The sequence below is a fragment of the Paramisgurnus dabryanus genome, chromosome 9, assembly GCF_030506205.2.
Source record: "Paramisgurnus dabryanus chromosome 9, PD_genome_1.1, whole genome shotgun sequence".
Classification (NCBI taxonomy): Eukaryota; Metazoa; Chordata; class Actinopteri; order Cypriniformes; family Cobitidae; genus Paramisgurnus; species Paramisgurnus dabryanus.
Genome location: NC_133345.1, coordinates 11,708,700 through 11,734,124, shown reverse-complemented (window position 1 = coordinate 11,734,124; position 25,425 = coordinate 11,708,700). Strand labels below are relative to the sequence as shown.

The following is a 25,425-nucleotide window of genomic DNA, read 5'->3' as shown; positions in this document are numbered from 1 at the left end:
ACAAGTTCTAAGGCGCAAAGCTGGAGACTACTGAGGCGCCAGCAGTTCAGTTTGCTAGAACTGTATCTGTTCCAGTGTTTATTTCTAATGTTGAGCAAAATAACATGTCCTCAAGCTGGTTGCCTTAAACTTTTAAGATTTCTTCAAACATTTTTTTGTTGTTGTTTTATTCTCATTTTTTATGCTTATCCCTTTCCTTCTGACAACATCATAACTTCTTATGTCAGAGAGTCAATCATTTTCTTTTCTAATATAACTGGTTTTATTTAAAGTTATTCCATTTAAGCTGGAAGCATCATGCAAAAGTGTATTCACACATGCACATAGTTAAAAAATGTTGTTTGAATTTATGAAAGCTTTTGGTGGTGCCACTATTTATTGATATAACTTACACAGTTGCATTTTCAATATTTTATTCTTGTTCTAGATCAGTGGTCACGACCCCTGTTTCTGGATATCTACTTTCCTGCAGAGTTCACATCCAACCCCAATCAAACACTCCTGAACCTGCTAATCAAGCTTTTCATGGCTACTTAAACATTTAAGCCAGGTGTGCTGAAGCAAGTTTGGATCTAAAGTATGCAGGAGGGTAGATCTTCAGGAAGAGGGGTGGTAAGCACTTTTCTAGATATATTGCACAACAATGTTACCATGTCACTTTTTTCTCATTATTGTTTATGTTTTTCCCATCAAATGTTGTTTTGTATTTTGTTCAGGCTTAAACAGGATGATATAACATTTTGGTGCAAATATGCAGAATAATAAACCATAGCTTGATGATAAAATAGCAAATATCTCCACAGCCACAGTAAATTTTCCAGGAGAGCTGACATAAGATGGGATAAATGTGATCCATACAGCACAGAATATGAGCATACTAAATGTGATAAATTTAGCTTCATTAAAGTTATCAGGCAGCGTCCGAGCCAGAAAAGCTAGAATGAAGCAAAAGACTGCCAGAAAACCAATATAACCCAACACAGCAGAGAAGCCTATAATAGATCCCAGACTGCATTCAAGAATGATCTGCTCATCATAATATTTCATATTTTTATAGGGAAAAGGAGGAGATATTGTTAGCCAAAGCACACAGATAAGAACTTGTATAAGTGTAAAGGCAAGAACACTGAGTCTCTGTTGTATAGGGCCAAACCATTTCATGATATTACTTCCTGGAAGTGTGGCCTTGAATGCCATTAACACCACTATAGTTTTCCCCAGAACACAAGAGATACAGAGGACAAAAGTGATCCCAAATGCTGTGTGACGCAACATACAGGACCACTCAGTGGGGCGACCAATGAAAGTAAGTGAACAGAGAAAACACAGAATCAATGAGAAGAGCAACAGGAAGCTCAGCTCTGAGTTGTTGGCTTTTACTATAGGAGTGTCCTTTTTACTGTAAAACAGAATGGCCACCAGTAACGTTATTCCTACTCCAAAAAGAGAGAAAAAGACTAACACTATACCCATAACTTCTGTGAATGACAGAAACTCTACAGCCTTTAACACACATTCAGTGTTCTCAGTATTAGACCAATATTCCCCTGGACACTGTTGGCAGTTATTTGAATCTGGAAGAAAAGATTGTGATTATTATAGAATTAGAGACATTTTTAAATTATTCCATTTGTGAACTTCATTGATAAGAAATATCAATCTAAACAGTAGAAAGAGAACGTTTTGGCTACGTATGTTACAATGATTCCCTGACAAAGGGAACAAGATGCTGCATCATGAAATGACACATTGGGAACACACCAGCAGCATGCGCTTTTGTGAAATCTTTGTGCAACTATTCCAAGTCCTTATAAAGGTGCGGAGTGATGAAGTGATGGCAAAACCAGAAGGTATAAAAGGGAAGCATAAACAGAGAATGCCAACTTTGAAACATGAAGCAAGTGCTACAGGCACATGTAGTTATGGAAAAAAGATGCTAGTGATGATTCATATACAAGACCACTGACATATTGTCTGTTATCACCAGAACATGATGGTCTCTGAGAACTATGTGGAAGTTCTTCAATGTTTTCAGTACAGCTAACATCTCTAGATTATTATTATTACCCTATGACATTGCACCCATAGTGTCAGGACCTTGATCTGGATCCTGACACTTTTCCATATAAATAGGGAATGAAGGCATCAGCACATAACCCTGATCATTTGAAACAGATTTCCCTTTTGGGGAAAACCACTTGGTTTTAAGCCACCACTGTAATCTGCAGCAGATCAAAAAGAATCATGTTGGATGTTGCCGCAAACCTGTTTTTGGATCTGGTACTGGCCACAATAATAGAAATGGCCAATACTGAATCTGCATCTCCCCAAAGAATGGTAAGATGTCTGAGATCTAAAATGAACCTCTAAACTCCAACATTCTTGGGAACTATGGAGAATCGACTGTATAACCTGGCCTTACTCTCTAGGGGGCAACATACTGTATGGCCCTTTTCTTCACCAGAGATAACACCTCTTTTTCTAACACCCAAGCCTATCTTTATAGTATGTAACAACCTTTGTGTCACGTTTGGTCGTTTTTTCACTAGTGGAAAAACTTTACTAAGGGAATCAATGTTTCACACACCTCTTGACTTCAGGTGTGAGTTTGATGTCCTGAAGCAACTGGACAGCAGGGTCTCCTATTCAAGTCCAGTCAAACTATTTTACAACAGTATTTTAAAACTGATTTACTAGTTCTACAATGTTTTCAGGTAGAGACTGATAAACTGGGGCATCCTGATGTGTCATAGACAGCAAGATTTAGCGTATTGATTCCCTGAAGGTTATTTGGGAGAGCAGATGTTTTCTGTTCCCGAACAGGGGCGCCCTCCAATACCCAGTGTGAACTTCAGATTTATTGGCCGTTTTCTTGCAAGCAATAATGACAGCCCTTAGATATGTCTTATCTGATTTTGTGGCAGACAAAATGGGGGAATCTAAAACATTTTTATCCATATCTTTAATACCAGAAAGATAAGGCCATAAGCTCTTCTCCAAGGCTACCATAGCTGCCATAAAGTGGCCAATAGCCGTCTCTTTGACAGCCTTCAGAAAAAGATCTTTCTTCGACAGCAACTAGGGTCTACCACCTCGCTCTAAGCATATTCACTAAGATGATTGGCCTTATACGCTTGCAAACACCCATTGTGTGCAAGCATACACAGGCACGACCTCCTGATTTGCGCGTCCTTTCGACTGAAGTTGCCGTACTGCCTCGGAAGACAGGGATTTTTAACCGTGAGACATGTGATAAAAAGTCTGACTTGTCAAACAATAATGCACGTGCAACTGGTCGTGGCCATAGAAACTCAATGAAGACAAATGGTTGAGAACAGCCATCTCAAGTCCCTCAACTAACTCCATTTGCCAGCCCCACAACCAAAGACGCCGCACCGCCTCGGCAGTTGCAGGTCTTGAACCAGTTGGCCATTTAAAGGGCTATCTCAATCTCAAAATCCTTTCAGTGCCCTTACCTGTTTAGATGGTATAATGATTCATGACCTTGAGAGCTAGGAAGATGATTGAGACACACCCAAAGATTTCACATGAGCGCAAGCTGCTGCCGTGTTCCCAATGTGTCATTTCATAACCCCGGATTTCCACCGACTGCGGAGCGGCTGCAGATCAGCTCCCCTGTGTTACGTCTCCGCACTCTGCCGTCCGCCAATACCAACCAGTTCCGTTTTTGTTGCAGAGCGGCTGCGTGCTGAAGTGACGAGGACCCATGAGGTCTCGCAAATTCACGTGATGATCGTGCGATACCTAGTTCTGTCTCTGCCCATTATGCTGTTGAATTATGACGTTTTTACAAACCAGCCCAGATCACAACACGAGATCCCGCGTAGACAGAGCAGTACATCAAATCCATCCAAAATTCAAAAATAAGAAGGCGGCTAAAACATTTATATATGCTCTATCTTTAATGTATTTATTTAAAACTCCCTCTGGCTCTGTTCCTGTCTATTATTTGTTGTTTCTGTATTAATGACTTTATTTGTGTGTGTTTGTAATGTTTGTATTGCAAATAATTAATAAAAAAACACGAGTTCTCGTGAATTCAGGTATGATCACGCGATAAAGTCATGGCTCCGCCCTGCGGAGCTGTCTGGCATCCGTCAAAAATAGAAGCTCTGCGTATTTGTGCCGGAGGGCTGCGGATGGCCGGAGCCGTGACGGATTCGGAGCGCAGTCAGTGGAAATACACACATTGACTTGAATGGAAACCGATTGACTCCGCCGCCGTTCCGCAGCGGATCCGCAGCCGTTCCGCAGCGGATCCGCAGCCGTTCCGCAGTCGGTGGAAATCCGGGGTAACTCAGTGTATAGTGCTTTTGAAAGGGACACAAAAAGAGCAACTGACCAGTTTTCTTTAGATCTGTGAGATGAGCAGACGTTTACCTGTCTCATTACTGATTTCTCCATCTGCACATGGAATACAGTCATAACAGCAGATAGGTCTTCCTTTTTGTGTAGCCTTTCTAGTGCCTGGATGACAACTCTCACTGCACACAGACCTTGGCTTCTACATAAATCGTACAAAATATTTTTTTACATTTCCTATAAAGCTCCTAAATACATGTGATTAAGATACTGCAGACTAAAAAAAAAAAAAAAACAATTAGAAAATAGATTTAGAAGTCAATATTGCCTGATTTATTTTCAGATTTTTTTAAATAAAAATATCAACATAGTATAATGGCAAATATCATGAAGTATTTTTGCCTGTTTCAAATTCCTTGTCTATCCCTGTTTTCTGAATGCTTAAAAGAGTTTTAGATTTTTTTGGACAAATCTAATAATGTCTTTCCTTAACATTCAATGCAAAAGAGTTTTTTGTCATTATATTATGTTTCCGCAGTTTAAACAAGCCTTATCAGTTAAACAGGTTATTTACCTCCAACTGTCCTCCAGCCCAGATTATGTTTTCAGTGTTTAGTACAAAACGCTGGTCTGGGGGCAGTGAAGCATCATAGTAACCCACTGGTTTAAAGTGAAATGATCCATCTGAGACCTGCTGCCAATTCACAATTTCATACTGGGCCACTACACCACCATTGTTGTCAAACCACACCTGATCTCCAAAGTTTACACTGAAATTTACCCTTTTCAGAGCCTCAACCACCTAATAAAAAGATTTGGAACATGATTATTGAAGCAGTTGAACATAAAGTCAAACTAAAACAGGTATGAATTTATCCAATATTCTCTTTATTCTTGTTTACCTGTTGTGGTTGTATTGTCAGGGCTTTTTCACAACCTTCTTGTCCTGTGCACTTCAGCAGACTGTGTAGTGCATGAGCCACAGCATATACTGCGTTGTAGACATTACTTAAATATCTATATTCAGACATATCTTCATTGTAAGTTTTCAGCTCAAGTAGATCCTGAAATCTGCTGCAATTTAATTCAAATTGATCTCTAGGTGAGCATGGAAAATCAGTTTCCCAGAATGATTTTGTAGCATAATCTCCAAACCCTTGAACATTTATTTTTCGTACTGCAAAGGTTAGTGACCCTCTCATCACATGAAAAGTGTTTGGATTGATGTTATTATTTACAGTTATCCATCCAAATACTCCAATCATTTGGAGGCCTGTGATGTTTTGGATACTTAGTTGCTCAATTAGTAATTCCATTTCAAGCAATGAAACAAATACAACAATTACTTTTGCTGTGCCATCTTTCATTGTGTTTACCACTTTTTGGAGTTTTTCCAAATCTGTTCTGTAAAATTTCACAGAGTACTCTAAACAAATTCCCTCCTCCTGTGCTGTATTCAAAAATGTGGCCATTCCATAGTTTCCATAATCATTGTCACTGTTCACAGCTCCAACCCAAGTCCAGCCTAAGTGCTTGACCAAAAGTGCAAGTGCTCTGCTTCGGTGATAATCACTAGCAATAGTCCTGAAGAAAGAAGGGTAATCTTTCCTATTACTGAGACACTCACACGATGCTGAGTGACTTATCTGAAAAAGAAAACAGTCAATTAAAAGTCAGTTGTCAGTCTTTAGCAATTTTACTTTTATTTACAACTTTTACTCTAATTGCCTCTTACCACTGGAATTTTAAATGGTCCTGTGGTTCTAGAAAGAAACATTGTTGTGGCAGACTCTGTTTCTCCTATAATAGCATGTATAGGAGACTTTCCAATGCATTTTTCTCTTGCTGCAATGTCCTGGACATTCATCACTGCCATAATTGCACTCATAGAAGACAGTCTTGAACCACAAGTATCATAGATTTTGTAGCCAATAGAAACATTTGGAAGTAAATACATATTTTTGTTAATCTCCTCAATTGCAAATATCATGATTTGAGCCAGCCGAAAATCTCTTAGATTCACACTGTAAAAACATTAAAACAGAAGACTAAAAACATGAGCATTAATTACATTAGTATTTTAGGGTAACACTTTATAATAAGGTTGTATTAGTTAACATTAGACCATCCATTAACTAACATCATATAAGAGCAATATACATTTCAGCATTTATTAATCTTTGTTAATGTAAGTTAATACCTGTAAAGTTGTTCATGTTAGTTCTTTGTTCGTTAACTAATGTTAACCGATGCAACGTTTTAAATGTTTTAGTAAATGCTGAAATTAACATGACTTAAGATGAATAAATGCTGTAGAAATATTGTTATTGTCATGTTACAGACGTTAACAAATACAACCTTACTGTAAAGTGTTTCCGTTTATAGCATAGTTCTTAATGTAGCAAACCTAGAGCATGATAGAGGCTGAGGTTTCTGTGTGAATTTAAATGAAGGTAATGTTTCTTTGCTGTGGATTGGAAAAATTGCTCCAATATTAAATTCTCCATCCTTAGAAAACACTGGGTATGTAGGGTCTCCCATCATTTGGCAAATAGTGTTTTCTGCCTCTGCAGATAGAAGATGATGAAAAAGCAGGAGCGTGTTTAGAAAAAAGAACATCCCCAAGACTGAGCTCACCTGCAGCTCAAATGTGATTGACCCAGTAATGTCTCTATTTTTATAGACAGTTAATATGCATGAACGATACGTAGGCAGTTTTCTCAAAGGGGATATCATGAACCAAGTCATGAAGGGGTGGAATAGTGTCTGTGTACTTGTATTCTATAATCATTTTATTTTTCAAATTTTAATTTGTTGCACAGACAGATTGTTTTTTTCTTTCTTTTTAGACTGTTAGTAGGGATGTCCCAAGCCAATTGCAATGATATCAGGGCTGATCAAGGCATTTCTAAACAGATTATCCTTATTACATCAGCTGTCACACAGTGTTTTAAACAGAGAGCGTGCATTGTGGTTGAATATGCAGTTAAACTGTCTGCTTTCTGAAATTTTAATACATCACAACAGACACTTGCAATGTCTGCATTACAAGCCTTTTACAAGTCAGTATATCAAGAAAGCAGCATCTAGTGCCTAATTGATGAAACAATTCAAAACTGAAACACCCGAAAAAATAAAGCTGGTTTACTCTGGAATCTCTGTCCTTTAAAAATAAAGCGTGCACCCTTTCTCAGGTGTCTGTGTAGGGATAGGTTTTTTCGAGTCTTCTGCGCTCTCAACATTATGTTTAAGATTCCACTATAAGGGAGTTTACCTAATTCAGATGTCATTGACAAAAAAATAAACTTGCTGTCCACTACCACGACAAAGTGTGCGAAGAAGGGGTGGAGTGTGAGTGGAACGGGTCCATGGGAGCAACTCTTACAGATGTCTAATCTATAAAACATTACAGACGAGAAACAGTCTAGCCTTAGCCATCAGGTGCACAGATTAGAAAAGAGGAAGAGGATAAACATGCAAAAGATACAAGTATAGTATGATATGAAGATATATTCAATAATTTCGTGTTGTTGATGGTGGGTCTTCAATGCGCAAATATATAAGCAAAGAGACAAACCAGTATCTTTACAATGGGAAAGTCAGTCGAGTGTTTGTACATGGAATTTACCAAGACTTTGTGTTTTTAACTTTTCAGGGGCTGGTTTAAAACGTCACAACTGTCCCTCTGGTGTGAGGTTTTTTTAAACAGCAATTTTTATGGACTTGTTTATGGCGACACGTCAATCACATGGTCCGACACAGTCAGCAGTATCTTTCTCACTCAAGCAGGTGGAGACATGAGCTTATGAAATTATTTGCTTACCTTTTAAAGTATTATTTTTTTTTTCATTTAAAACATAACAAAAGTACATGCAAACACATTACGAACTATTATAAACATTTGCTAAGCAGATTATGTCTTATATATTCTGTACTAATCGCATTTTTGTAATAATATATAGTAGCAGAATAAATAAATCAGCTAAATCAACATATTTTTATCAGCATAATATTAGTTTATAAAGTTTATATTAGTTTATAAGTTTTTAAACTTATTATTGTTTTTATTGTTTACTGGCGGTTTCTATATAAGGTTTTGCTGGATGGATTTGTAAATACAAATCATGAGGGCATGTGCACCACATACACATTCAGTTCTTGTGCATGGATTGTGGTTATATCAAATGTTTTGTAGAGATTTACTGCGTTTGAATTAGCTATTATGGCAACACCTAACTGAACAAATTATGTCGGTCTTCCTGGATTTCATAATAAATATTAAACAGTCAGTCAAAACGGCACACTTGTGTCTTTCGCAATAGACTACCATTAGCTTTAGTGGCTCACTGGAAGTCATAAACAGGAAAGCTCAAAGATGGCGGTGCCCACATTTATGTCACGAAACAGGTGGATAATGTTGGAGAACTGTGACAGAAGATCAGACCAAACAGTTGTGGCATGTAAGTGTCCCCCTCCGTGTTACAAATTAGAGTTTTTTGTTTTCCGAAAGATCAGATTCGTTTTAGTTTACATTATGGATTCTTTTGTTATATGAAAGACTCGGTTTGGAGGAGGGAGACCGCACGTTTACTATGGACTTTACAACAGACATTTTGCCACCATCGTGGAGTGAGAGCTGGCTTAGCTTACAGATTTTTCCTCCCCTGTCATCACAACAGCTGGTCCCGTCCAGCACACCCCTTCCCTGTGGTTGGAGGATAGCGCTGCTGGTTCTGCCTGGCCGCCCTTACCCTCCTCCTCTGCAAGCACGAGCAACATCCACCATTCTGCCGCCAGCCTCACTCCACCCCTAGAGACCAGACGGCATTCATCCTCCATGGAACTCCTGCCTACCGCAGGCAGAGAACCCAGCAATGCGACCTAAGAGCCAGAGCTACCCTCGGAGCCCAGCGTTGCCGAAAAAACCCCGGATGTTCCCCTGACCAGGTTGCGTGACCAGAGCTTCCAGTTTTTCGCTACAGGAGCTGCTGGGGATGTCATTAAAACGTCACTCTCCCTGCCGCTGAGGGTGAGCCAATAACAGTCCCTGGAGTTCTCGGCATCTGCTCGGACTGTGCTTTGGACATTTTCCTCCCCTTGTCTTTACTGCTGGTTCCGTCCAATCCACCCCTGCCTAGTCGTTGTTGGATAGTGCCGCCGGTCCCATCCGGTTGCCCTTTCCTCCCTCCTCTACAAGCACCAGCCAGTCCGAAGCCACGTCAGCAGACACAGCAATACACCCCTGCACATCCTCAGCACATTAGCAGCGCTGGTTCGGTTAAAACGAGGTTTGCCTCTCTGCCCACTGTCTCAGAGGCATCTCCAGTTGTCCTCCCGGAATTCTTTGCATAACTCCCAGGAGCAGTGCAACGAGGGGAAAGGGATACAGGAGTAGCCTTGGACACGGCTGTGCCATAGCATCCAGGTCCAATGTTACAACCAAAGAAGACAATGCGTCATTAGTGACTTGTAATCAGATCGACTTCAGGCTAGAAAGACTGATAGAAACTCTAGGCCAGGGGTGTCCAAAGTAGGTCCTGGAGGGCTGGTGTCCTGCAGAGTTTAGCTAAAACTTCCCTCAACACACCTGCCTCAAAGTATCTAGTCTGCTTAGTAAGACCTTGATTAGCTGGATCAGGTGTGTTTGATTAGGGTTGGAATAAAACTCTGCAGATACACCGGCCCCCCAGGAGCAGGATTGGACACCCCTGCTCTAGGCAATGTATGTGCCATGCACAAAGATGGGCCGTTGTTAGAGTGACTTGACAACTTTCGGTCCCAGAACATCTGTTTTCTATATAGCCAGAGCACGAAGGCAAGTGCGAGTAATTTTGGAAAGGGCTCGCCTTCAGGGAAAAGTCCTACGTTTTTTGCCACCCCTGGTGCCATAAGGCCTAACAGTTTCTGAAACTGTTCTGATTAACACTCTGGGGTCGGCTGCGGCGCGGGCGCCACAAACTCTTTATTTTTCAATCACTCCTCAAAGAGATTTAGATAACTCTGCTGATTTTGGACATACAGATATGATTTATACATCATTTAAAACGTTAAATTGTCTAGTTTTTTTCTGTCCACTCCCAATAAAAACAGCATGTTGTGCTTTTTGCAAAATTAAGAAAATAAACATGATGCGCGTTTTGTTCTCTCTCCCTCAGTGAAGTCCTTTCAGAAACACGTCAGAAAAATGAACTGTAACTTAACGAATATTTATGATAGAAACAAAAGATAAATGTCTACATCAGTGTTTCTCAAACTTTTTCAGCCCAAAGACCACTTCATCTTCCAATATTTTTCTGAGGACCACCTAACAGAATCTGACTCTAACACGCCCCCCAAAAAACAACAAAATAGGAAGGATAAGCTAAATTTAAGTTTAATATGCAACTGTTTTAAGTCAAAAACTAATTTTTTAAAAAAAAATGCAATGCTATGTTCAGAAATTATTATATGAATTTTATTTAATTTGAAAAAGTAAATGTAAAATGAGTTGCAGCTTAATATGAACAACAAACTGCACATGTGAAAAAAAAACTGCAATTAAACATACTGTAACAGCCTAGGTCCCACTTAATGTCATTCCAAAGAGCCATTAATTTAAAACTGAGGTGGTGGGTATGTGAAGTTTATGGTTGTATCTATGGTAACAATATAATGCTGAAAAAAAAATTCCCCTTAATGTCCAAAATCACTGAAATTACAGGGATTTTACACATGAAACAAAAACTAGTACATTACAAAACTAATAGATCTGTGGTTCCCTTTCAATACGGTTCACTTCGCATTGCGTCAGTTAGCTGACGCTATGGGGGGGAAACTCCTGTTTACTCCGTGACTGAAGCCTATTGGTTAACGTCTGTACAAAGTACAGACCAATGACGTTTGAACCCGCGCGCGGGATGCGCACGTCCTTATATAAGCGCGGTTCAATCGTCAGGAGCTCATTATTTTCTCCTTCAGCGCGAACCTCTCGCTGCTCCGAAGAAAAAGAAGAAGCCTTACCTCGCCGTTGACAAAAGCCCTGCAGCGGAGTCCAGGCCTAGCGTCTTCCCCTGCCGTTTTCCGGCTGAGAACCGAAGATAGCAGAGTCCAGGTCTAGCGTCTTCCCCTGCCGCTTTCCGGCCGAGAACCGAAGATAGCCTTCGCTTGCCGTGGTACGAGCCCTGTTCAGCGGACACATGCCTGACGAGGTCTCCCCTGCGGCCGCCCGGTAAGATCAATATTTTTAATATAAAGTTATAAGCTAAAAGAGCAGGCGCTGTTGTAAAAGCGTCCAGCACAGCGGCTCGGTGAGCCTCTCTGCTATGAATTTCCTCCGAGCGCATTACCGGTCTGGCACCTCCCACGCCGGGACCGCGCTTATGCTTTGGTTGTCTTATCCATGTTTCGTGCCCCCCCTGCTGTTCCTCTCTCGCCGGGATGAACACACGGCGAGCCATGAGACTAGATGGATGCATAGACAAGCACACACGGACTAACCCCCCCTGTGTTCTGTCACACCGCAACCGTTCATGCTTACAGAGTCCCTTCGCTCCTCTCACATTCAGTGGCGAGATCTCTGGCACATATATTAATCCCCCGAGTGCATCGGATGATACCGTCACGACCCATGGCTGTTCTGTCTGTGTTGCTGCTCCCCTCGGCCGTTCCTCTCTTGTTGAGATGAACAAGCGGGGAACCGTAGACCTGGATAGATGCATACGACAAGCAAACACGGGCGGTCTGCCCCTGTTCTCTGTCATAGCACAGCCACTCGTGCTCCACGCTCGCGGAGTCCCTCGCTCCTTTCCCCACAGTGGTGAGGTCTCTTAACGGCTTAGCTAGCATGCGGTATTACGGCTCGCTGCCTCTAAATGCAGCTGTCCAGTGTTCAACGATTACAGAGTTTCATGCCCCTCCCCTCCTGGAGCAGCGCGATCTCATTCGTCTGCTCGATAGGGCCGATTCGCCGCTATTGGAGCACCAAGAACACTCATTATAAGAGAGCTTCATGCCCCTCCCCTCCTGGAGCGGCACGATCTCATTCGTCTGCTCGATAAGGCGGACACGCCTCTATTGGAGCGCTAAAACACTTATTATAGAGCTTTACTGGCCTGAGCCTATCTCACTTCAGATAGCTCACTCTTCGTCTGCCTGGTCATTTCTCTCTGGTTTAGACGGAATCAAAGGCAGAACGAATTTGTTTATAATATACTGAGGCCCGAATACCTCCCTTTATTCAGTCCCGTCCTATATCAGTGCGCTGAATATTGGTACATTCTTATATACCCGTTTTTTCTGCCCTTTTAATAAACGGCAAAACCGCGGGCCTCACGGCAGACTTCCTCTCTGCGATGGGTTCAGTCTGACATTAAACCACCTAGACATACTGCCCTGCTCCGTGAGCCGTTCGGTCACCGTCACTACTGAGGCTTGTGCACCTGAACGGCTGAGCTCTGGTCTCCGCAGCACAGCTGCATCAACAGAGAACGAAACTGTCTGGGAGAAAAGGGGTTATGTCGCGCCTCGGCTGGACTGCCCTGAAATGTTTTCTGTGTGCTGTTTATCCAAACATACTGTGTAATACTGTCGGCTATGTGACCTCACTATAGTGGCGAACGGTATTTAATTCCTCTAAAAAGAGTAATTTCCGTGCTTACTATACTGTGTATTGACACCCACGGTTGTACGGTGTCTCTAAACACTTTATCGCCTTACTGACAAGCAATCAGTAATACGCACACACGGCCCGCTGTCCATAATTCTATCGACGCTTGCCGAAAAAACCCCGGTTTGGCCATATACTGTGTATTGACACCCCACGACTGTAAGGTGTCTCTAACACCTTTCTGCCAAATTCGCTCGCAGCCCACCTCAGTTTCTCCGCTACGATGCTGATGGCGCAAACGAGCACGGTCTTACGGCTGTTATTCTCTCTTCCTAGAGAAAGGACAGCCTCAGACTTTTGCATGGCTCCAAGCGTTTGAATCGCGCCCTCTCCGGACGGCCACTCAAAGGCTTACAGCCAAGCGGTTTATGACGTTTTTCGGCCATATAGCTGATTTATATTAGCGGATCCGAAGACGCTCACACCTCCGCTCCAATACTCGGAGATATTAAGGGTAATATCAACCTCAAGTGAGCTTGCTACCCGCCACAATAAGTTTCAAAGCTCAAAGCGCGCGCACAGTCAGACGCGCGCGGCATCTCGTTTAAGACGGGCACACGTACCCCTCTAACGAGCCTCAGAAAGCTGAATATCGTGGCATTCTGTTCATAAGTCCACTTCAGTTTGACTAAGCAAAGGTCCCGCCCCGAGCTGATGGCCGGGAAGCTTGCTTAAGTTACACACGGCTGCATGAAGTGCTGTCATTACGAGCTAGCCCAGCATCTGCTGTGGGTTGAACACGCTTTACGACGGCAATCAGCCTTCGGCGCGTGGAACGCCGTTTGTCTCATATAAATCACCTTGTACTGTGAATACGGTACATTAAGGGGATGATTTAGCACTGCAGCACTCTCGACCGTGTTATTGTGATAATGCGGTCGGGCAAACTACGGTGGTTTCATTATTTACCGAACCAGACTGAGATCTCGCCCCCTGAACAAGCTGACGAGTCATCTCCTTTATAAACTCATTGCATCGCTTTATAAGCTATGTTCAATCAGAGTGATACGCATCTCATGCTTAAACCACCAAGATTCAAATATTAACCCATTACGATGGGCGTGCGGAGATGGCATCCGTGGGACACGACCTACATTACGTGCCTTATGACACATTGACACAAGCTGCTAGGACCCCTTTCACGAGGCGTCCTTATGCAAAGTCTGACCCATTCTGTCTAGTGACATTGAAAGTCTATAACCCCCGCGAATCGTGGGTGGAACACTTTTCTCCTCACTACAGAGGCACGGCGGCTCTCTCCCCTACCTATATCTATGTGGCCGTGATAACAGCGAACCACGCTTTTACAACCGACCATTCATTTAATTCACAAGCCTGTCATCTCTCAGATGCGGACGGCGGCGGTAACAGCGAACCATGCTTTTACGGCTGGCCATTCACTTTATTCATAAGCCTGTCATTTCTCAGATGGGGACGGTGCCCGAGGCACAGCGCTCTGGAACTGTCCAAGGTCCTGTATGACAGATACGTCTGACGTACATCAGACGATCAGCTGTTCATCTGCGTCACAGATCACTCACTAGAGCACCTGTCAATACAGGTTAATTATGGATCGTTGACGTTATCACCTCCCGTGACTATTATGCTCACTTGTCTTAGAGCATGGGCATGGTCTTAGAGGTTTCTCATTTGACAATTGTGACACGGCCGGCTGGTCCCCGCCGTCCACGTTGTCAGTTTACAGCTTCGACATCCCTGCTTCGCGCACTACTGAGGTTCTTGCATTAAAGGTGCGCCCATTAGCTCACCTGTATGCACGATATGGTTTTTAATTATATGCGTCCACCGTGCGCTTAGAGAAGCTCACATGTACACGCTATAACATTTTGGTATACAATAAGATGCGCTTGGAAAAGCTCACCTGTATACACAGCTGTGTTATGCTTTGTGACACATACATTGTTGTTCATCTGTGTACGTTCACGGTGCGTTGGGTGCCCACCGTTACGTTCATCAATCATATCTATACACATTCACGGCGCGTTCTGTGCACTGATTTATCTATACATATTCACGGTGCACTGAAGAGTTCACCCGTGTGCGCACAATTTATTATCAGAACACATGACGGCGCGCTCGAGAATCTTGTTGGCCTGTGCATTATAACACTCTGATTCATCTATATGCATTCACGATGTATTCAAGTGTTCACCTGTGCCCTTGCAATTTATAGTCAATACACATTTACGGCGCGCTTGGAAAGCTCACCGATCTGTGCACTATAATACTACCTATATGCATCCCGATGCGCTCGAGGGTGCACCTGGGTTCAGACTATTGTGGTATCTGTATAATCCCACGCTACGAACCGTTCTGCCGCATATTATAGTCAGATCGGCCGTTCGTGAGCTTCGCAGATCACTCACTACGTATGGCTGTTGCTAACAGTGGTTATTTAGATGGATCGTTGAAACCATCGCACTGGCTCACGCCCCTCTATGTCCTAAATAGAGCCCACTCTGTGCGAGTTTGGCTTCTTCATGAACTTGGTCTACAGGGGTATCTATATCTATATTTGAAATCTGCTACGCGGCCGGCTGGTCTTCGCCGTCTACGTTGTCAGATTGTACAGCTTAGACGTCCCTGCCCTACGAGCGCAGGTTCTCTCGGCTCAATCATGCACGCTCATGCGTTTTATGTGTACACCACGGTGCGCTCAGCGAGCTCACCAACGTGACTCTGAATTTACTTATCTCGCACAGCCGCGGCGCGCTCGGTACCTCGCCGTCTTGTGCTATGTTATGTGCCCCCGGTGCGTTTAAAACCCCACCGTGTGCGCGTCAACAATTTATATGGTGCTTACACATTTGCTTTAAAGCTGTGAATATGCCGGGTATAGGGCCGCACGCAGTGTCTCTCCGGTAAGGCACTTCAGTACGTTGTGTATGCACGGCGTGATGGGATTACGTTCCCCCATAGCGTCAGCTAACTGACGCAATGCGAAGTGAACCGTATTGAAAGGGAACGCTTAGGTTACTTACGTAACCCCGGTTCCCTGAAATAACGGGAACGAAGCATTGCGTCTCTTGCCGTGCTACAAACGTCTACGCGCAGCGAGTGTTATTCGCGCTTAAGTCGAATAATAATGAGCTCCTGACGATTGAACCGCGCTTATATAAGGACGTGCGCATACCGCGCGCGGGTTCAAATGTCATTGGTCTGTACTTTGTACAGACGTTAACCAATAGGCTTCAGTCACAGAGTTAACAGGAGTTTCCCCCCCATAGCGTCAGCTAACTGACGCAATGCTTCGTTCCCGTTATTTCAGGGAACCGGGGTTACGTAAGTAACCTAAGCGATTTTAGCTGCTTTCAGTTTATGCTTGACATTAAGCTTTATTCTACATTTACATAGGTAAATAAGATCCATATCACACTCATTGAGAATTTAACTCATTTACTCACTTCAGTGCACATATCAAAAAAGTTTATAACATGGAACATAACATTGTTTCATGCAGTTTTTTGTCAAAGCTAATTATTACAGTAGCCCTATTTCAACAACAACAGCCATCTTAATAATTGGCAAACATTAGGCTAGCTTCTAATAAGACAGAATATGTTTTCAGATTTCACAAGAGCAGTGAAATCAGGTGTATGTTTGTCAGCACGATATGCATACAGTGGTGCAAATGAACTGTTACTCGTTTAAATTGCATTATTGTGTGAGAACGATGCTTTGAATTTTGGAAAAACGGCAGTTTCATTTATTACGACATGTAACGTAAATGTCATTGTTGATAAGCAAGTCATAATTGAGCAGACTTATCAGACAACAATTGTCGGAAAAGGCAGTGTTTTAAAGCTGGAAATACAACAAATAAAGTTAAAACAGCCATAGAGTCCGGTCTCTTAACTCACCACAGTCAGCTATTGCGTCTTGAGACGCGGGCGCGAGCGTGGGAGGCGATCGCGTTGAACTTGTGGACCAAAGCGCGAATATAAACACGTGACACAGCTGCTCGCACCAGTCACGTGACTCGCGCTCTGCAGCTCATGCTGTATGAAACAGACGCACGCGCATCAACTCGTAACTGTAGGGCCCGTTGTCTAACTTACTAAATTTATTCTAGAGATGGCTTTTTTACAGACTACATAAAGGGACGGATCAAATTACCTTGGGGGCCGGGTCTGACCCGCGGGCCGCCAATTGAATAGCCCTGGTATAAACACTTGCCTAATTTATGTCATCTTTTGGCGGACCACTGGGGGGGTTTGGCGGACCACTAGTGGTCCGCGGACCACACTTTGAGAATTACTGGTCTACATAATGCTTGGAATGTCTCATTTTGGAAGATGTAAGTGAAATCGAAAAAAAATATTGTAATTCGTTGTTAACTGTATTAGAAGAGAGAGATGTACCGTCTTTCTTCTGTTGCTTCATTATCTATAATGAGCCACGCCCCGCTCCATTGAAGAGAAGAGCAGAGATCATCCATATTCATTAGTCAACCCCACAGTCAATGGACATTCCGTCTCTGCAGCCATTCACTGCTGTGTTGAGTTTTAATCCGAGTGCTGGAAACATGACATCTACTTGTTTACTCGTGACTGTAACTAAAGTTATCTCCAGACGCAAGTGTGACTCGATCGATGTCCAAATGCACAATGCCTCATATTTGAAGCGCTTTGTGGTATCATTATAAAAGATGCGATTGCACACATCACATAACTGTTTACTCGCGCTTAAATCTCCAGACAGACGCGAGTGTGTGTGCTTCGTCAGTGTGATGGGATCGATGTCCAAACTCACACACAAACACGATGCCTCATATTTGACACGCTTTGTGGTATTCTTATAAAAGATGCAAGTGTGTGTGCTTCGTCTGTGTGACGCGATGTCCAAATGCACACACAAAGACACGATGCCTCATTTGACGCGCTTTTTGGAATTCTTATAAAAGACGATTGCAAACATCACATCTACTTGGTTACTCTCGCCTAGTAAATAAAAGTTATCTCCATGCGCTTATGTTTTCTTTGTGCTTTCGTCAGACGCGATCAACGGCCAAACGCACACACAAACACAAACACACAATGCCTCATATTTGACCCACTTTGTATTAAGACGCATCTAAACACATCTAAAACCCAGTTTATTCGCGTATATCTCTGCACAGTAAGTTTATTTAACACAGGATCATGCATGTGAAGGCATTTCTTTTGTGTTGCTTTCACAAACAAACACGTAACAATAATGGCGTCTTCACATTCCTGCCTGAAGGCTCATTATGCAGCTCATTATGCAATTGTTTTGTTCTTCAGCTGTCAATCACAGATTATTCAAGAGCTTCCAGCCCCCTTGCATATTGCCTTCCTAACCAAAAAGTGACTTTGAAATTGTAAATCAATATATTGTGTTATGTGAAGGAGTAAGCAGAATGATTTTCACATCATTTTAAAGAAAAAACTCCAGACTACTAGATCCTGTTTTGAAAAGTCTTGGGGAAACATGTTTAGAATGAGTTTTGTGGAGTTATATCAGTCACTTAAATTTTTTTCTTTTTCAAAAACCATGCATAAACATTTTTCTCTCAAAAATACAAACATGTACATACATGTTAATCATATAATATAGTAGCCCAGTTTGTGCTGAATGCAGTGTTATAAGACTTTTGCCATTATTATGTTTTTAAGCAACTAAAAAAGCACAAATGTCAGGGCAGGTCAAAACTTCTCCAGGGCCCTAAAACCCCCTTAGACCCCAGAGGGTTAAAAACGATAGACCCGGCTTTATTCTGCTATTGGTAGGCAATACTCTCTTTTTGCTGTGCCCTGTATGAGGTTAACCCTCTGGGGTCTAAGGTGTTTTTAGGGCCCTGGGGAAGTTTTGACATGAACTGACATTTGTGCTTTTTTCAGTTGCTTAAAAACATATTAATGGCAAAAGTCTCATAACACTGTGTTCATCACAAACTGGGCTACAATATCATATAATCAACATGTATGTACATGTTTGTATTTTTGAGAGAAAAATGTTTATGCATGGTTTTTGAAAAAGCAAAATTTTTAAGTCACTGATATAACTCCACAAAACTCATTCTAAACATGTTTTCCCAAGACTTTCCAAACTGGATCTAGTAGTCTAGAGTTTTTTCTTCAAAATGATGTGAATATCATATGGCTTACTCAATCACATAAAGCAAGATATTGATTTACAATTTCTAAGACACTTTTGCTTGGGAAAGGCTGTATGCGTGGAGGCGGCAACGCTCCTGAATAATCAGTGATTGACAGCTGAGAGACAAAAGAGTTGAATAATGAGCCACATAATGAGCCTTGTGGGGATGTTCAACAGGAATGTAACTACCTCTGTAGTAAAACCATGATAAGGTTTACTTTTCAATATAATGTAAATACACATTATATATATTTATATATATTTATATTGAAATATTTTCTATTAATTTCACAAGTATAAGTTACCTTTTAAAAACCATAGTAGCCTAATCATGGTAAACATACTGTTTGGCCATCGTAAAATGAACACACTTCAACACAGGGTTAGTGTTTGGTTGGCCAGCGAGAGGTTTACTTTTGTGCAGTAAAAATCTCAAAAGAACAACTGCCTATCGTTGTCTGGACTCTTATTTGTGTATTTGTAATCATTATAGTAGAAACACAACAACACGCGTGGTAAACTTATCAATGTTTGTTTACAGCCGCCGCCATTACCTCACGTGTTGATCATGAAAGCAGTGAATGTGTGCACATGCGAGTGATACTGTGTTTAATAAACTTGCTGTGTGGAGATATGCGCTTAGACGCAACTAAATAAGGATTGTACTGTTTGCAATCGCGTATTTTATAAGAATACCAAAAAGCGCGTCGAGTTTCCTGACTCGCGTGTTTGTGTATGTGCGTTCCAATCGCGTGAACTGTTTGACGGAAGAACAAAGAAAACACTCGCGTCTGGAGATACTGACACACATACGCAAGTAAATAAGGATTTAGATGTCATGTTTGGTGCAATTGGATGGAACAACAAGGAATGGAGAGACTGGATTGTGGATTGCATATCCATTGACTGCAGGAGGCACGAGTCATGCATATGGATGTTTCTGCTCATTCACTTCAATGGCGCAGGGGTGTGGCGATCCGATCTCATTGCAGATAATGAGGTAACTGGCGAAATACGGTACTTCTCCTCCTTCTCATACAGTTTACACCGAATGACAATATCTGTTTTCAATATCACTTACATCATTTAAAAGGAGACATTACAAGCATTATGTAGACATTTATCTTTTGTTTCTACGACAAGTATTCGTTAAGTTACAGTTTATTTTTCTGATGCGTTTCTGAAAGGACTTCACTGAGGGAGAGAGAACAGAACGTGCAGCATGTTTATTTTCTTAATTTTGCGAAAAGCACAACATTCTGTTTTTATTGGGAGTGGACAGAAAAAAAACCAGACACTTTAACGTTTTAAATGATGTATAAATCATATCTGTATGTCAAAAATCAGCAGAGTAATTTAAGTCTCTTTGCGGAGTGATTGAAAAATAAAGAGTTTGCGGCGCCCGCGCCACCGTCGACCCCAGAGTGTTAAAGGTTGGGGGTGCTATCTCCCATCAACCCCAGGGACCAGACTACGCAGAGGGAGATATCGTCTAAATGCCTGTGCTTGCTTTTGTTAGACAAGATCGGAGTGTGCGCAATGGCAACCTCTCACCAACTCTCTCAAATGCTGACCATTTGTGCTCCTCTCCCAAACATATCACACAGAGATCATGTGTATCCTGGCCCAAAGGAAAGCAAGGGCAAGAAGAAACACAATGCTTAAATGTCCCTGACATAATGAGAAATGCTTTACCAAAACAAGACATGCATGATGAAGGCACAGAAGCTAATATTTTACTCACCAGATACTTCATAACTCAATTCCGCATATCCATCCTTTCCACTGGATTGATTCACATATTTGCTTTAGATGCGCTCATGCTGAGGTGTTCTCAACGTGAGTTGTTTGAAAGGGAACTTACTGTTTGTTATAGGGCAAACAATTTATAGGACTTAATTGTGCAATGTGTGTTACAGTATAAAGCACTGTATAGAACTCAGAAAGAGTTTTTTTGCTGCAAGGGCCCCATCTAGTGTGTAAAATTAACATAAAGGAGCTACATCCTGCTTGATTTGTCCAGAATAAAGAATACAGAAATGTCTCAAAAAGGCAGGATCAAAGCACATCTTAATATTTCTTAATCCAAAGCAAGGTAACCAAGCAGGATGGACAAGACAAGTTCTGAGGCGCAAAGCTAGAGACTATTGAGGCGCCGGCAGTTCAGTTTGCTAGAGCTGTATCTCTTCCAGTGTTTATTTCTAATGTTGAGCAAAATAACATGTCCTGAAGCTGCTTTTTCTTATAGACAAATGCAAGTAATACTCGTCACACAAACATGATACACATATCTAAAGAAAGCCTGAAATGTCTACTTTTAAACAAGCTAATTATAATCAAAAACAAATATTGACTGTTTATATAATCTGCATTGAGGTAAAGAGAGTACTGTTTTTCCTGGCTGACTTCATTATCTTTAATGCGGTCACGCCCACAGGCGGCACACACTGTTGACATGGTAATGAAGAGACAAGAAGTTCCAACAATAATAAACAAAGCGTAAAGTTTGATCAGATTTAAAGACTTTACCGCATGTTTGGATTATACATTTTATACACACATGTGTGGAATATCTTCATTTATGTCTGGACATTGAGGAAGAGAAGCGTTTATCTTTAACTTTACCTAAAAAGAAGAACAATAGAAGACGCACTGGAGGAGGATATTTGAAGTAAGTAACAGTTAATTTATACCATTTATATTTGCTATCATGTAATATGTTATGGCTTGTGCAGTTCAGGCTACACAAGCAACCTCAGCAGACTGCACGCTTCGGATTGAAAAACTTTCGCATTTTTTACAAACGAGGACGCGTGATTTCACGTAATGGCGGATTTCATTGTTACATGCTGTACAGTGTTAGACACAGTTATTCGCTTTCGTATCCTTCATGGCAACTTTGAGTAATGCTGCACTGCTGTATTTTTTAAGTGTGTGCTGTAATATGATTCCATGTTTACATGCTTATTTACAAAGAGTAGGCGTAACCTCCTGTAATGGCGGATATCTGTTACATGTTGTCAGTGTTGGGGGTAACGAGTTACAAAGTAGCGGATTACAGTAACTATATTACTTTTTTGGGTAACGAAGTAAAGTAACGCATTACACTAATAATATTGGTAACTACACTACTTTACTAGATTATAGGAACGCGCTTTCCTGCGTTACACAAGCAGTGTTTGCCTGGGTGTAAAGTTCTGTCTGTTTAAGTGGTGCGTGCATGCGTGTGACTGTACGTGTGCCGTTGCTATAGAGATTGATTTTGACATAGCTGCTGGTGCAAAGGGGAGCGGGAAATGAAGACGGAGGGTTTCGGCCACTGGGGCGATATTTACATTACTTTCAGCTTATTGCTCGAAAGGACAAAAATATTCGTGTGAAATGCACACTATGCCCACACGATAAGTGTCTTTCAACTGCTGACAACGCGATGAGCAACCTGTGGCGAAAGATCCTGCTTACCGGTCATTTAAAGCAGAGGTCCCCAAACACCGGGTCGCAACCCAGTACTGGGTCATGGACAAGTTGCCACCGGGTCGCAAGAACGTCCCGAAAAAATGTGTATAATAGCCACGTAATAGCTTAATCGGGTATTTTGTACTGTAAGAGCCGACTTCAAATAACATCAATCATTTCCACTTTTGAACAGAGCCGCGCTCTCTCTCTTTTTCTCCGCCTCTCTCTATCTACCAGCGCATCAGCGATCACATTGCTGTCATTAGAGTTTGAGCATACAGTACTTCTAAAACACAATCGATCAAAGAATTGCGGAGGTATGACTTTATGAATCATTTGCAAATGTACGTCGCAATGATGTACATATGCGGAGACGTTCAAATGTGTGACAGCGCAAATGACTCAAAAGTAATTATTTTATTCTTCTTTAAAACAACTTCAGAATTATCCATGCATATCCAAGAATAGCACCATGATCAAAATAAACTATTAGGCTAATAATATTTTAACGGCTACACTTTTAATGTAGGTTTGAAAGGAACCTAAACTTGTCAATCATCATTAATCATGGTAAACGTGAGTCTCAGTGCCTCTGCGCCCAGCCGCAATTCTTCTGGCATCTCTCCTCCTTCACTGCATTTTTCTTCTCTTCTGTTACTTGGAATTGGGTCTCAAGCCCGACCAAGATTCGAGCTGCCTTCAAGAACAGCAAGCCAAGTTCGTTTAGGTTCCATTAATTATTAAGACTAAATGGGCAGGCAAACTAGTAAAACAATGAAAGAAAGAAAAAATCCGCCAAAATATGGTTTTACACGTCTATAGAAAATATACTATAGCCTAAATAAAGCAAGTATTAATTTTCCTAATGCATGGTTGTTATCTTTACTTCCGTTTAAAACGTAAATTTCGAAAAGGAGGATTTTCAGCCCGTTTGAACTGCAACTCACTTTTGTATCTTTCATGGCAACTTTGAGTAATGCTGCACTGCGGGATCTGCTGTGATATGATATTGTTTACCAGAGTTGGGTATAACATGTTACTGTGTAATGGCATTACTGTATTCTAATTACTTTTCCTAATAACGCAGTAATGTAATGGTTTACATTTTTTAATTTATGTAATTTGATTACAGTTACCAATGACAATACAATTACGTTACTAGTGTTACAAATGAAGTGTTGAAAATTTCATTAAAATGTATTTTAAAATGACGTTTTGCACAGCAACGTCTGTTAACAAACATGCGCGCAGCGTCAGTAAACGAGCATGTGCTTTAATCACTCATCGGAGACGCACACAAAAATGGATGTGTTGGATGTGTTGTGGATGATGCTTTAAGTGGAAATACAGACAATAGCCTATGTTCAAAACCTTGTTACATCAGAGTGGGCTTTCCGTGTTGACATCTGGTCTGCCAGAAGCGATTGTACAGGTGTGTTTCTAAATCATTAACAATGTACAACAGAGGTGTCCAATACATCGATCGCAAAAGCAATGCCGGTAGAGCGCACATAAGTTAACTGCTGCTCCACGTGCGAAATTGGCATTAGAGTAATTGTGAAACATGCAAGTCTTTTGAGTTGCTGCGCCTTAATGTGTTTTAAATAATCTAATGCCAGGCCGCTGCAGCTCAATCGTCTAACTTCCGAAATTTACCAGGATGAGCAGTCTTGCCTTCACGCAGGAGGAGCTGATCCACGCGCACGGCGCGAGCGAGAGAACGGGAGAGAGAGAGGCAGCGTAGCGCTGATTTATATGCTTCTTATACTGTTGTCATTTTCTAGTTTGTTTCACTAAACCGCATCTCCGCTATTTTAAGGAGTACTCAACATGTATTTTTTTAAACTTCTCACAAAAAATAGAGTAATGGTGACAGCCCTAAAATCAATGTAGAGACATATGCAGTATAGTCCTAACGCACCTCTGTAACTTAATGTACAGAAGAATAGCTTTAAGCATTCAAATATGCACTGTATTTGAATCATTACTGTTTTCAAATGTTACAAGAATTATTTTCACATTACGTTTTTTTTTTGTCTTTAATGTTCACAAACAGTATAGCATGCACATACATCCTAGCAATGTTGTATGAATTTAATACATTGTACACAGACACATTTAAAAGTAATACAGTTTTTATTGTTAGGCAGGGTAAATCTCAATTCAAGTTGCAGTTTTCATACTTCTTGTAACATTTGTCAGTCAAAATTAAATTACTGAAAGAACTGTAGTTTTTGTTAAGTTTGATGTTGTCAAAGTAACTTAAAAGTAAAGTAATTAGTAATTAGATTACTTTTTGCATGTAGTAATCAGTAATGTAATCTAATTGCAAATTTAAAGTAGTAATAAGTAATTTGTAGTGGATTACTTTTTTAAGTAACTTACCCAACACTGTTGTTTACATGCAACGCATTCCAGACATTGCGCTTTACACGCCACACCATTTTTTTATGAGCGCCACGTTGTTTGCACGGAGACATGAGCTCGGGCACATGGACGCCATATGCGATGTGTTTTTAAAGTTCATACGCGCTTACAGAAACGTGTTTAAAACAGAAGCTAGACTATAAGGGGATTGGCATCTGAAAACAGTCATCTGAAAACAGCTTTTTATGTAACTAATCACTGCAGATGTTTATCTGAGATGTTCTTAATTTAGTTTATGTACATGATAGTTCATCAGTGATATTTACCCATCAGTTATGTATGTAAGGGTATTTCTGTGGACAATTTATGCTAACAGCTGTTTATAACTCTCTTACAGGTCTGCATCCCTCTCATCAGTACAAAACTATGAAGTAGAAAAACATATTCACACTTTTTGAACATAAAGTTATATGGTAACATGAGCCACATGAAGT

At 41.3% G+C, this 25,425-nt stretch overlaps 1 protein-coding gene across 1 annotated transcript; it reads right to left on the bottom strand.

Moving 5' to 3' along the window:
• Positions 1–675: 675 nt before the first annotated feature.
• Positions 676–6,942, bottom strand: LOC135769433 (extracellular calcium-sensing receptor-like). The gene is made up of 6 exons (XM_065278746.2): positions 6,731–6,942; positions 6,059–6,347; positions 5,226–5,969; positions 4,898–5,125; positions 4,402–4,525; positions 676–1,574 (listed from the first exon to the last, which is right to left on the bottom strand). Exons 1-6 carry the CDS (start codon positions 6,940–6,942, stop codon positions 676–678), a joined length of 2,496 nt encoding a protein of 831 aa, XP_065134818.2.
• Positions 6,943–25,425: the final 18,483 nt, after the last annotated feature.

What these genes read in the sequence shown, in the direction of transcription:
- LOC135769433 (XM_065278746.2), bottom strand. Translation starts at nt 6,942, where the DNA reads ATGTTCTTTTTTCTAAACACGCTCCTGCTTTTTCATCATCTTCTATCT. An exon ending in GACCATTTAAAATTCCAGTG is followed by an intron (nt 5,970 to 6,058) that starts GTAAGAGGCAAT and finishes TTTCTTTTTCAG; the next exon opens with ATAAGTCACTCAGCATCGTG. An exon ending in TGACAATACAACCACAACAG is followed by an intron (nt 5,126 to 5,225) that starts GTAAACAAGAAT and finishes TCTTTTTATTAG; the next exon opens with GTGGTTGAGGCTCTGAAAAG.